The sequence below is a fragment of the Meleagris gallopavo genome, chromosome 10, assembly GCF_000146605.3.
Source record: "Meleagris gallopavo isolate NT-WF06-2002-E0010 breed Aviagen turkey brand Nicholas breeding stock chromosome 10, Turkey_5.1, whole genome shotgun sequence".
Classification (NCBI taxonomy): Eukaryota; Metazoa; Chordata; class Aves; order Galliformes; family Phasianidae; genus Meleagris; species Meleagris gallopavo.
This window is the reverse complement of record NC_015020.2, coordinates 3,641,316-3,654,166: the sequence shown is the minus strand read 5'-3', so window position 1 is coordinate 3,654,166 and position 12,851 is coordinate 3,641,316. Positions and strand designations below refer to the sequence as shown.

General features: G+C 37.8%; 1 protein-coding gene across 2 annotated transcripts; it reads right to left on the bottom strand.

Annotated features, from left to right (window-relative positions):
- Window positions 1–6: 6 nt before the first annotated feature.
- On the bottom strand, window positions 7–12,784 carry LOC104912257 (retinal-specific phospholipid-transporting ATPase ABCA4-like). Of its 2 annotated transcripts, XM_010715596.3 has the most exons (12): window positions 12,306–12,780; window positions 11,329–11,361; window positions 10,124–10,229; window positions 9,941–10,015; window positions 9,297–9,466; window positions 8,105–8,282; window positions 6,743–6,858; window positions 4,170–4,317; window positions 2,887–3,010; window positions 2,033–2,162; window positions 995–1,115; window positions 7–177 (listed from the first exon to the last, which is right to left on the bottom strand). In XM_010715596.3, the coding sequence occupies exons 3-12, from the start codon at window positions 10,139–10,141 to the stop codon at window positions 43–45; spliced, it is 1,215 nt and encodes a 404-aa protein (XP_010713898.1). In that variant the 5' UTR covers window positions 10,142–10,229; window positions 11,329–11,361; window positions 12,306–12,780; the 3' UTR covers window positions 7–42. The 2 variants fall into 2 exon arrangements, with proteins under 2 accessions (XP_010713898.1, XP_019474018.1); XM_019618473.2 differs by lacking the exons at window positions 6,743–6,858; window positions 8,105–8,282 and having other exon boundaries at window positions 12,306–12,784.
- Between the last annotated feature and the right edge of the window lie 67 nt (window positions 12,785–12,851).

Here is a 12,851-nt window from a genome sequence, read left to right as displayed (position 1 = left end):
AAAAAAAAAAAAAAAAAATACACATTATTTAGTGTTTCCAACTTATAAAACAACAGGAGAATGCAATTTGAACTGATCCCTGGATGATTCATCTAGTGATAGTGACCAACTTACCTCTCCAGGACGGATGCCAACACAGAGTCTGTCCACTGCTGGCTTATGCCTACCTGCATAAATCTAAATTGACAAAAACAATCAAGATTTTTGCAGCAAAGACAATTTTCTGAATTTTTTAGTTTAATGCTATTGGGACGAGGCAACTTTGGAACCAGTACAAAAGTAAAAGAGCAAACAAAACAAAATTTTAAGCAGAGCAAGCATCAACAAGGTCAGGCATTCATTTAAATAAATTTATAATAATCCCTAAAAATACAACTTTTCCTTCCATGAGCCTTTTTACTTCATAACTTTAGCACTAGGAGACAGACCTGATGCTTTGCTGGTACAAAGTATCTCTGACTTCATACAACACAATAGTTTCAAGAATGACACTTCAATTCTTTATTCATGAGATCTCAACGATGTGTGCAATCTTTGTACTTCTGTAGCTCAGACTTACATGTACTCTGATAGCATCAATTACCTACTTTCAATGTCTGGAAAGAAGATAAATTAGTGATTACACTAGTCCCCAGTATGAAAGCAACTAAATGGTTAACCTGAGATTGAAAATCACCTAAGGAGAAAAAGCACTGTAGAAAAGACAACTAACAGTAGAAATGCACATTCAGTAGAAATGTCAGGATAGATGATGTGAGGTAAAATAACTTAAGTAAGAGAGTTCACTGTCCTTGTTGGACTTTCCTGAGGTTTGATCTCTATTAAAAGGAAATAGTCAAATAACATATCAATCCCTGACTTCTAAAACATTTCTTATTTTCCAGGACACAAGGTTAAGTTTGGAAACAATACCATCCAAATCCACAGCTGAAATACATTCTGAACAAATCAACTTACACTAGATTCACTTATTTCATTCTTCTCAAAATAGTACCTTGGTCAGTTCCTGTAATTCTAAGATATTTGTTTTGTTTCCCCCGTTCAGAATTCTTTTTCTTTCTTCTGCAACATCCTCATCTTCACCAATAATAGGTGACTTAGCAATCTCAACAAACCTGGAAAAGAAAGAATCAATTGCAGAAACAATGAGTTGATCTGAGTGAAGCTACGATAGCAGTGTGAAACAAGAGCTATTCAGTTGGCAAAATTCTGTCTGGTGAGAGCAGTGAGATTGAAATTTCATATTGTAACACTGGCTAACATTGGAGAATTCTTGCTGTTGGGACAGTGCCTAGCCTCTGAAAGTTAAGCCCTTAATACTAAAAAGGGATGAAACTGCTTGTTCAAATGAGAATAGCATTGCCAGTTGGATATGATGTAACCTGCCTCGAAGCCATAGCTTTTGCTATTTGACAGCTCTTCAGTACTTACTAATAGATTTTACATGTATCTTTTGAGTAGAGTTCCTTGTAAGACAGTATTTTCAGAATTATAACAACTAGTACTCCTACTGGGAATCCCCAGCAGCAGTGAATAATCAACACAGATTTGGCAGGCAGCTATTTTCATTGGAACAGAAGCAGATTTGTAAAGCAAACAGGGGAAGCTTGAATAGTACCCTGGCTATGACTGTTCTTGCAATAGACTAGAATTCTAGTCTTGGTATGTCAGGCTAGTACTATGCCAGTAATTAGGAAACTACAAGCTTTCCAAGTAATTGTGTAATCTCAGCATTAGAATAATGAAATTCACACTGAAGTCTTAGTTCAAGAAAACTCATTTGTTTAATAAGCTGTATAAATATACTCTTATTTCTGTTAAGACAGTGCAGAAAAATAAGCATAGATAAAGCAAGATAAATAGCAAATATTAACAAATAAGATGAAATCAGATGAATCAACAGAATAAAGCTATAGAAGCTGTAAAAAAAAAAATTAGAGGAAAAGAAAGCAAAAGATAATAGAAGCATACAGAACAATGAAGGTGCTCACCCTGCTAATGAAGTAACATTAACACAAACTTTCAGACATACCATCTCGAGGGGAATATTTGGTGCTGCATAAGGAGATTCAGAAAGAAGAATGCAACTCCTTGAACAGCCATGGCAACCAGGTTCTTCCCAACAAAGTCCCACTGAAAAGGATTGGAAACATGCTCCTCACCTTTGGAGAGGTGGAGCACCAGAAAGCAATTAAATACTGCTGAAAAAAACATTGCTCATCAGAACAAGAGGTGTTATTAGTGTAGGAAGAAAATCTAATTTTTAAACACTATCAGTCAATGTCTGCCATTTTTTCATTGCATCAATAAATACAGATTCTTAAGAAACAACTGCTACATGGGAGTAAAAATGAACATAAGCTCTCTGAATATATATATATGAATACATATGTATTACATAACATGAAATCTGCATGGATTACATGAAAAATATTTTTTGGATGGGGAAAAAAATTGCTGTATCATTATGGTCTTAATAAAGAAATTGGTATAAGGAAACAGCCGTATCCCTAAAGAATGCATTTGAAGAACATCTACTTTAAATATTAACAAGGGCCACTTAAGTATTCAAATGAAATGAAATTATATATCCCACATGTGATAATCTAGGGACTTTAGGAGAAATTATGAAAATACACCAGAGTCTGGCGCTGAACAAATAATTTAACTTTCAATACAGACCGCTAGTCAGGCCCTAAAGTTCTGGCAACGTTATCAGCTGTGATTCCTTTAGGGAGGCTGAACTTTCATACTCAAATACCTGATCATGTGAAAGAGGAGGATTTTGGAAACAACCACTAACGTTCCAAAAAACGTCCAGCCATTTCACTCACGGTCAGGCCATATACCACTGATATACTTTGCTGGTTTTTATATCTTACTTACCAAACCTGGCATATACTTCACTCACAGCCTGGTTTATGGCCAAGTCGATGAGGCCACGACCCAGGCAAAAGTGTGGGAAGACAATTAGCACATTTTTCAAAGTTTTGTTAAATTTCAGCAAAGTCTATAGGAAACAGAAGCAATATAGTTAGCAATTCAAAGAAGATTTCTTTGAGGAAACATGTAAAAGTAGTAAAAAGTTCTTTTTTCATGTAAGAGAAATGGTTTGCTCTGCATTTATCAGTGGCAGAACAGAATACACAATACCAGGCAAGGTTCTTGTGAACAATTTTCAGTGGGGAGAAAAATTGATCTTTGTAATGAAATATCCTTTGATTTTGCTGAGGCAACATGTAATTCTAGTGTCAGCAATCACAAGCAGGAACTATGAGCAACAAGTGTGGTACTTCCATATCATAATACCTGTATTTATTGTCATAATCAGGACTCTCATAATCTTGAGAAGCACCAGGGTCTGGACATAACTACACAGTGGACTTTGGTGCAATGTGGAAATACTCAAAACAGTAAAAGTACTTGCATCAATCTAACTGCACCATCACTGAATCCAGAGAAGAGCAGTTATCCCTCTGTCATTGTGTCACTGGAGACACACTATCTGCAGTGGAGATGTGTTCCCTGAGATAATACTTGCCTACTGTCCCCCAGACTGATAGGCATTAGACTGAACCCCATGCTGCCCAGGGACCACGACAGAAAATGCAAGAACAGCAAGGATAGAAAGTATTGTAAAATTGGCCCTTGATACCATGAATCCAATTGAGTAAAGATGTGGGTTTTTTCTTCCTAATAAAAATAATGCTTGATCAGCACATGTATCTGAAAATGCATTATCGATAATGACAGGTAATAGGACTGCAGTCATCTATAGGAAAGATGTCAACCTCAGAGTAAAACTATTAGCAGCTATAGAGGCAGTAGTAGTGCATACAAGCTACCAGTGTTTTATAAACTGGTTTCTTCACCTTTCTAAGAACTACTGTGTTCAATCTATTCTTGTACTTGGCTAGCAGAGCTAAGTGCTACTTTGATGTCATTCCTCATGTATGTGGATGGTTGCTTGCCCAAAGTACTGATTGCCCTGAGGTTCACTTCTGTGGGTTATTCTGCTCACCTGTTCCTGACATAACTCAGCAAGTTCCCCATTCATTTATTTAATACCAGAAGAATGACAAGGTTGAAAAAGATAGCTAGAGATGGTTATGTTTGGACACCCTTTGAACAGCTTTTTAAAACCAGGTCACAACAAAAATATTTCTTACCGGGTTATTTTCAAATAGCTCCAGAATGAATGTAATAGCACTGCTGTTGATCCCCACAAAGAGATTAATGCAAGACAGTGCAACATATGCAGTGCTAGGGACACTGAAGAAAGAAGAAGCAGGGTACATCATGGGAATTACTGCCCACCTGCATGCAAAAGATAGAAATACTATATCTGCTTCTCAGTATTATGTCAGCTGATCTAATAAAAACAAAATGATGAGCTTCATTCTCTTTTCAAGTGTAATGAAATGTTAAAATCAACCAGAGGTTCCACTACAGTATGTTTTCCCTTGCTACTAGACACAAAGCTTTTTCTGCTTAGTCTTGTTTGCTGTTAAAGTGCAAGGCAACAGATTGTTAAAATTGAGAAACAGTGCTAGTAAGTCATTATCACACCAAATATCACTGCATACCTTACTGGACTGTACACTTAGTGGAAGAAACAAGGGAAAAAATGGCAAAGCAGGAGCTTCCTGTACCATTATTTCTGAGACACAGCAAACACGTAACAGTATACCACTGGAATAAAATTACAATTCTCAGCAACAAACAATCTGACCGATTTGGTTAATGGGCCAACATACACATCATTAGAAAGAATGATCCTAAATTTCCCATTGTGACAATGGCTGGAGACAAAGGCTAATGCACGAATCTCTGAATTTACTTGCCTTTCTTAGAATTTTATTTTGAATAGTGAATTGTGAAATTATTACTGAAGTCACTGCTAGGTGATTGTATTTTTTCATCTTGATAGACGCTTTATAATATGAGAGGCTAATTCAAGTGTCCACAGGCCCACAAATTACAGTATATAGAAAACAAACATATATAAAACATATAGCCATATAACACTTGCTAAAGATCACTGCACTTTATAATGAAGCAAATGAATATTCTAATAGCATTTAACATTGACTGTTTTACAGAGATTGAATAATGCTTTGCATTTTCTCAGGACTATTATTCAAAGAATATAAAAACTTCAGAAAATTAAGGTACTATGTCCAGAAAAGACCTGTGGCCTCTACAGTTTGATTTGTGACATATACAGGAAGATGTGAAAAGTTTAATTTCTTTTTTAACTCCAAAGATAGATCTGGTGGATTTTTTCCCTAATTACCTAATTATAAAGCTAGAAGGAAAATGATCTAACAAAGACATATAATCACTAATTAAATGAGAGGAAGAAAATTCCAGTCAGTCTTATAAAACACTATTTTGACAACAGAAATGCTCCTTCAAACAAAAATAAGTTGATGTTTTAGTACCGTTTGCCTTTGGATAAAATACTGGTAAATATTTTAGTATTGTCTGTTGTTGAAGGAAATAAACATAATGTACATAACAGAAAGGAACAAGATGATGTATCAGGTTTACAAGACAAAGTTTTAGTAGCTGGAGCTGCAGGTTTGGGTTCAGCCCCATGTCAGACCAGAGCCAGCTCCAGACAACTCCGAATTGGACCCACTGCTGGCCAGAACCAAGCCACAAGCAACACTGGGTGTGCCTCTGGAAGAGCAGATTTAAGAAAGGGAAAACTGCTGGGCAACAGCAACTGGAAGAAAGGAGTGAGAGAATAAAACAGCCATGCAGTCACTAAGGTCAGTGCAGGAGGAGGGCAGGAGGTGCTCCTGGTGTGGAGCAGAAGCTCCCTGGAGCCCAGGAGAAGCCCATGGAGAAGCAGGTTGTTGCCTGCAGTCATGGGCACTGCACAGAACTGATCTCCATGTGCAGCCATTGAGAAGCCCCCAGTGCAGCAGTGGATGTGCCCTGAGAGCCCCTGCAGAGCAGCCCGGAGCTGGAACTACAGCCTGTTGGGAGCAGCCAGGGGTAGGGGCAGGAAGGCTGGGGGAGCTGCTGTCTGTGGGGACACGTGCTAGAGCAGCGCACTCCTGAAGAATGGGCCCCATGGTACAGAGTCATCTTGAAGCAGTGCTTGAAGAGCTGCAGCCTGTGGGAAGCCCACATAGGATCAGTTCGGGTAGAATAGCATGCCACGGGAGGGACATCACATGAAACAGGGGCAGAGATTGACCAGGACAAAGCGTTTGGGGCTGACTGCAGCCCCTATTCTCCATTGCCCCGTGTCATTTGGGGGGAGGAAAAAGGAGAGGGGAAGACGCTTTTTGTTTGCTTTTTTCACTGTTCTATTTTGCCTGTGACACTACTTGGTGAGTGATATCCCTATCATTATCTCAACCCATCAAGCTTTATTCAGCATATTTTCTCCTTCTGTCCTTTTGAGGACGGGGAGTGAAAGAGTGTTCAGCTACCTATTGCAGTTAGGTTAAACCACCACAGATGAACAAATTTAGTTTCCTAAAAGGATAACATGAAATCGTGAAAAGTTCTGTGAAGCAGTGACGAAACTCCTTTTAAGGAACATGACTAGACAAAGAGCCTAAATAACCTGAATCGGGAACAGAATCCAGGTCTAGCCTATATTGTACAAACTCGATTTTATTTCTCAAAGCTGGATTTCACTAAGTACCAAGTTCAACAACACGAAATCATTTCCATGTGAAAGATAGGGCCCCATGTGCAAAAAAACACCATGAAGACTCACCCATACAGAAGCAACAAGGTAACAAACACAGGGAGGTTAGTCCGAGAAGTGTATGCTTTCTTCTTGAATCCAATGAATATAACCACAACCAATCCAGCACTCACTGCATAATTCACCTGCCACATCACAGAGCAGATGAAGATCAGTGTGTAAGACCTGAGGAGATTTACAAACATATCCAGACTCTATAAATTATTCTCAAAGGATTTTGTATTGAGGAAAACTGGAATTAGCAAGACGGACTAGATGTTCAGGCTTGTGGATCAACAGGCCTCTGGCAGCACTCCACATTTTTCTGTCATCTTTCTACATCTTTCTATATTTTACATCTTTTATCAGATTGTACATCAAAAATTAAAACATGTTGTTGTTTCTTAGATTATAACTTTGGAATTGATTGTTCCTAGGTCCTGCTGGTAGGCTGCCCACAGAAAAAGGCAGTGAGTATGCAAGGAGATGTGATTTCTGGTGATGTAAAAGCTGTATAGGAATCAAAAAGCTAATAACTTGAGCCACATTCCTGGAATGCAGCTAAACTGAACGATGCTTGGCCAATGCTCTGCTTAATTTCTCTGTTCAGCATTAGTAGTGTAGGACTACTGCAATATACAGAGCTCCCCATGAATACTGAAAGGCGGCATTTCACAGAACTGCTAACTCCAATAACTTTGCACTATGCTGTCAAGGGCCATGACCAAGCAGAATTCCTGACTGAAGGGATGTTGCTGTCACCAGCAGGATAAAGAAACTCAGAGATCTGCTTCTTTCCCCTCATTTAATATACTCATGTTTTGCTATCTTCTCATCAAAAAACACTTTCTAAAATCCAGAAAGTTCAGGACATTTCAAAAATTTCTGTTCTCTCCTCTTTTCTTCTCTCCTCTCCTATGTTCATGCTTTTCTTATTGGATAAGCCTTTGGGCTCCATCTTTGTTAAAAAACCATAACCATAACACAAGCTCTTTGCTATGCCTCTAACAGGCAAGAAACTTATTCCTTCAAGAGGCCTGCGGAATAGTAAGAGGATAGCTGAGCCTTGCCTAAGCATGTCTGGGCCTGTGCTCTAAATCCTTCTGAAACACCACAATGAATGTGATTCAGTGGCCTAAACAAATACATCCACGTTATTTTAGACATCCTAGAGCATTTTGTCTGGCTTCCAGTTATCGTTCCAGCAGCTGATCAATCTCCTTGAATATCTTTTATATTTTGAAATATTAACAGAGGGTAGGGTCTACGACTATACTCTGGCAAAGGCACTCTCCTCTGGTATATAAAGTTGCATTTATTTAATTCGGATTAATTTACTGATTATTTCCTAGTTAATGTTGAAACTACAAAATGAGACTAGCAGTTACTCACTATGTCCCACATGAAGTTAGTTAGCCAGTAGACAGCAGGGCTAACACCACTAACAAACTGGAGATGCTTGGCTTTTGTCACACGTTCTTGAATCAGGTATAAAACAAAACTAGCTGGAATAAAGGACATGGCAAAAATCACACAGATGGCAACAACAGCATCCACTGAGGTGGTCAGCCTACAACAAAGCACAAGAAGGGACTGTGAGCAAAGGAATGGATGCAACATAATGCTATATTAGGATTTGGGAAAGCTGGCAGAAATTTTAAGATCTGAAAGAAACAAGATTATTGGATAACTAGAAGATTTTTCCAATTTCAAAATGTGCTAGTGTCTTCCCATACTGCACTGGGAACAGTAGCTAACAAATGTGGATGACGACAACACCATTTCTTGTTTTCTTCTAATTGACTTCATTCACTGGAAAAGTTCAGCTCCTACATATATCAGTTTGACAGCCTTTCCTGAATGGTGTGTCTCAAAGCAGGCAATAAGGCCATAATAACTGAAGTGCTATGGGATCTAGGAGAAAAGGTACTCAAAGAGGTAAACTGCGAAGTGAGATGAAGCACAGATCTTGCTGTGCTCTAAATCCTTTTGAAACAACACAATGAATGTGATTCAGTAGCCTAAACAAATACATCCACGTTATTTTAGACACTCTAGAGCAAATTTTGGTGAGTGATATCCCTGTCATTATCTCAAATTTCCATTTTCATTGACTTCTGAACTTAACAGAAGATGTTGAGAAGGAAGTCATATCTTAAGGATGCCTTTCTCTATAAACAATGGTTGTATGCTGACACTGGCACCAAGACAGAGGTTATTGACTATTGCCTACATGTAGTTACTTAGAAACAACTTCTGACACTGTTTTCTTATGATCTCTACATTTTTTCAGCTTTGAAGCATGAACAAAGACTTCTGAATCTGACCTTTAATCTTTGAAATCAGTAGAAACATGCAATCACGTATAACCAATCGTCATAGCTCCTATGTTGGATGAAAATAAATATTCAGAGAAAAAAGAACGGATTGCATATCTAATTCTTGGTTAGAGAAAAATTTTGAGTAAATTACTCCATATTCTATCATCTCAACTATTCCTCCTCAGAGTGCGAGCACACTGCACATGGTAAGCTGACAGGAGAGAGAGGGGTAAAAGCCAGTAGCAAAACACAGTCAGACTTACACAGTGACTTCAGAGAGCTGTTCCTTAGTGAGGTTCAGAGGATGGTTTACAACAGTGATCCCATATTCCTCAGGGGCTTGGCCAGTCCGCAGATTAGCTCTAAGGATTGCATTATTGGCTACATTAAGGAAACTAACCATAGCATGCCAGCCTTTATTGTTAAACCACACCTAAAAGAGTCAGAAAGCATAGATTCATTTAAGAAGCTTTCACTAATAACCCTGAGCTGCAGGAGAATAATTGGCTGCCTTTTATTTACTTTGGTAGCAACTGTCAACAAGGAAGATGCTAGCACCAGGATTTGGTAGCTCCTGGGCACAGTCCAGCAGGAGGAGCTCATATACTGTGCTTTTAGGAGAGCGACTGTCATGCAATTGCCAAATTATTTTGACGGAATTTTAAAGTTCAGCAGAATGTGTCCTGCTCAGAAGTACTTAGGGTAGCAAGAAGTACTAAGAATATGGGTTAAAAAAAAAGTCATATTAGAAATAACTGCAAATGCATTAACACTATTATTACTCATAATAAATACAGGTTGTCTTAAATCTGAGAATTCCACCATCAGTATTATGGTGGAATATTCCATCTCATTATTTGAAGACTATCTCAAGAAAGTAAGTTTGCAGATTATTTCCAGCAAATACCTTAATATTATCTTCAGTTTCCATGTATTTAAGGAAATCAGAGAATTCTTTAGCAGCAGCCAGTGAAGTTTGTCCCTAAAATAAAAATGAAAAGGTTAAAGACCAGTTGTCTAGGGGAATTCCAGTGCTGAAGGTTTCCAACTTTGTAACAATTCTTGGGTAAAGAGACCAAACAAATCTTACTCCTGTGACATTCATCATTCGGCCCAGATTACTTAAAAAATTGACAACTTCATCTCCAGAAACATGAAGGATGGGAAGCTTTCCTCCTATAGAAATTCCTCCATACCTAATAAAGAGAAACAGCAACATCAGTCATTTGTGTCACTGACCCAAAACTCCGTAGATTGATTTGGATACGAAAAAGTCCTTTAATATAAGTTTGATTTACATATAATTTATATATAACAGTCTCCAACCTTTTTCTAGTAACTTGTATAAGGTATTAGATCTTGCTTGCAAATAGTAATTATATCCATTTATGAGGGGTTCACGTTGAGATCCTGAGAAAATTATTATTCAGATAGAATACTTTGGAAAAAAAGTCCTGTCTATAGTTCACAATCTCTAGATCAAGATTATTAACATTCAGTATAATTGCTTGGATAACATGAAGGACTGAGGACAGAATGGACCTCCAGTTAAAATTTCATCTCTCCTGAGAGGAACAGGTATTAACCAATATTGGTGTTAACCAATATTCTGTAATAATAAATATTATTGAATGATACTGATCAAAATTTAATCCCATAGAAAGTAATGCTTGCATATGAACTAGGAGATAATCCCTGAAGGAAGCTGCTTCTACCCTTGAACTGAATTCCTACCGCTGATGAAAAACCTATGTTCTTCAAACTCATCAGTCATTTTTCTAAGCTTAGTATCTCCAAGTGTAGACATCACATTGGGGTTAAATGCTCTAATGGAAGCGTGGAGCACTAGTGGAATTCGTTTTATAATTACTGCATGTTCTGAGAGGGAATAAGGAGTTGCATTTCTAATCCTCTGTATTTGACAGATTGCTGCCTAAGTTTGTCACCCCCAGGTCTTTTTTTTTATTCTGCTGCACTATGAAAGAGGCTCATCAGAGCACTCACACAATGAAGTGCTGTATTGTATTGTAACTTTCATCACTCAAATTCCACTAGTCAGACCTTGTAGATAATAAAATTGTGACAACTCCATTGTGTGTCTCTGGCCTTCACACTTGTGGGGCAGTCCAAACAAATACAACCCACCAACCTATTTCACACCACAGTCTTCTCTTTGTTCTATGCTATCTGTCACCATTCCCCTTGTCCATTCAGAGAAACATTGTGAGGCCCACTGTTAAACAGAAATTCTTTGTTTCTTTATTTACCATCATGGTCTGTGAATTAGTTTCTTACCTTTGCTCATTGACCCAGTATTTGCTCTTCAAGCTGAAACAGACAAAGAGAATTCTGTCTCTTAATGCACTGAACCAAAGTCAGTGATATATTGTCAGGCTTAAATGGGAATTAAAGGTGAACTCCTATGCTTTGCAGATCTTTAGTTTTCCAATGCAATGGGGTTTTTTGTTTGTTTGTTTTTGTATGTTTTTTTAAATCTGCAGATAACATTGAATCATTGGTTGTCAGGACTTTAGATGCTCCCTAAAGTGGGCTTATTACTTTAGTTTTTTATTTTCTGACATGGTTCATCTCCAGCTCATACAGAGACAAGTAGGAGTTCTAAATTTACACACACTGGCTCTATCCTAAATCTATAGTAAACTGATTTTAAAAGATGCATCTAAAGCAATTCTGACATTCCCAAAGAGGAATGAGCCAAATGCAGCTAGCACATAACTGATATCATGGAAATATCAAGAACTGTTCTAGAAATTGAAAAGAGAGCAAGGCCTGAATCAGCAATAAGAAGCCATGGACAACTGCACAGCCAGCTACCATGCAAGACACTCAGACAAGCACAGGAGCTAACAGTAGGTAGATGTACCTATGTGATATTACCTTACTGCCCTTTAGCACTTCAGAGAGCAAATTATAATTAATTCAGGCAGATGGTCAAACTGGTGGCTACAGTTCTTCAGGGACACAAATCAGAAACTCTGCAATTCACCATTTTGTTCATCATTGACACAGTTGCTGCTAACATGACATGCCACTGACATCGAAACTTAGCTCTCTGTCTATAAAGGAGCAATTGGTTATACAAACTGTTAAAATAAAAGCAGTTTAACTCCCCTAAAATAGATATCTCCTATTCTTAAGTCAGAAATATGGACATGATGCTCAAGTCTACACAATGCTACAACAAATCAGATGCGATGTTCACAGACAGGTATAAAATGTCACATGTGAAAAACAGAGCAGTTCATGCCTACCTTCCTTTTATCAAAATGGGATACGTTTTCACCAGAAAATCAGAAATATTTCTGTGAGTCAGATCTTGAAGTATTTCTGTGCTGTGCTGCACTCTCTAGAAAAAAGAGAAAAACCCATTCAGCCACATGAAGCTTTGAAGTCTCTAAACCTGTTGTTTGTCAGTAAAACCATAAAAGTAGCTTTCTATCAGGAGAATTGTTCAGTTTCATAGTATCACAGAAACCAGAGTGGGTCAACTCATTTTCTAGCCCAAAAGTCTATACAGAGATCAAGATATCACAGAAATTTTCAATGCCTGACACAAAACTGATGCAATTAATTCTGAAACTTGGCCTGAGTTATTTGCAACAAAGGCCAAGGTTGCTCAAAGCTTTCTTTTTACTATGAAAGTGAAAGAAGGAGCTTTATCAAAAACATTGAGGACCTAGTGAAAATAAGGTAGTTCATTGTTTTCTTCAATGTAGCAAGTTGAAATAAGAATATGAAAATTAGAAATCTACTCAGCTTCACTAGAACATTACATACTTTGAATGATTTTTTTTTTT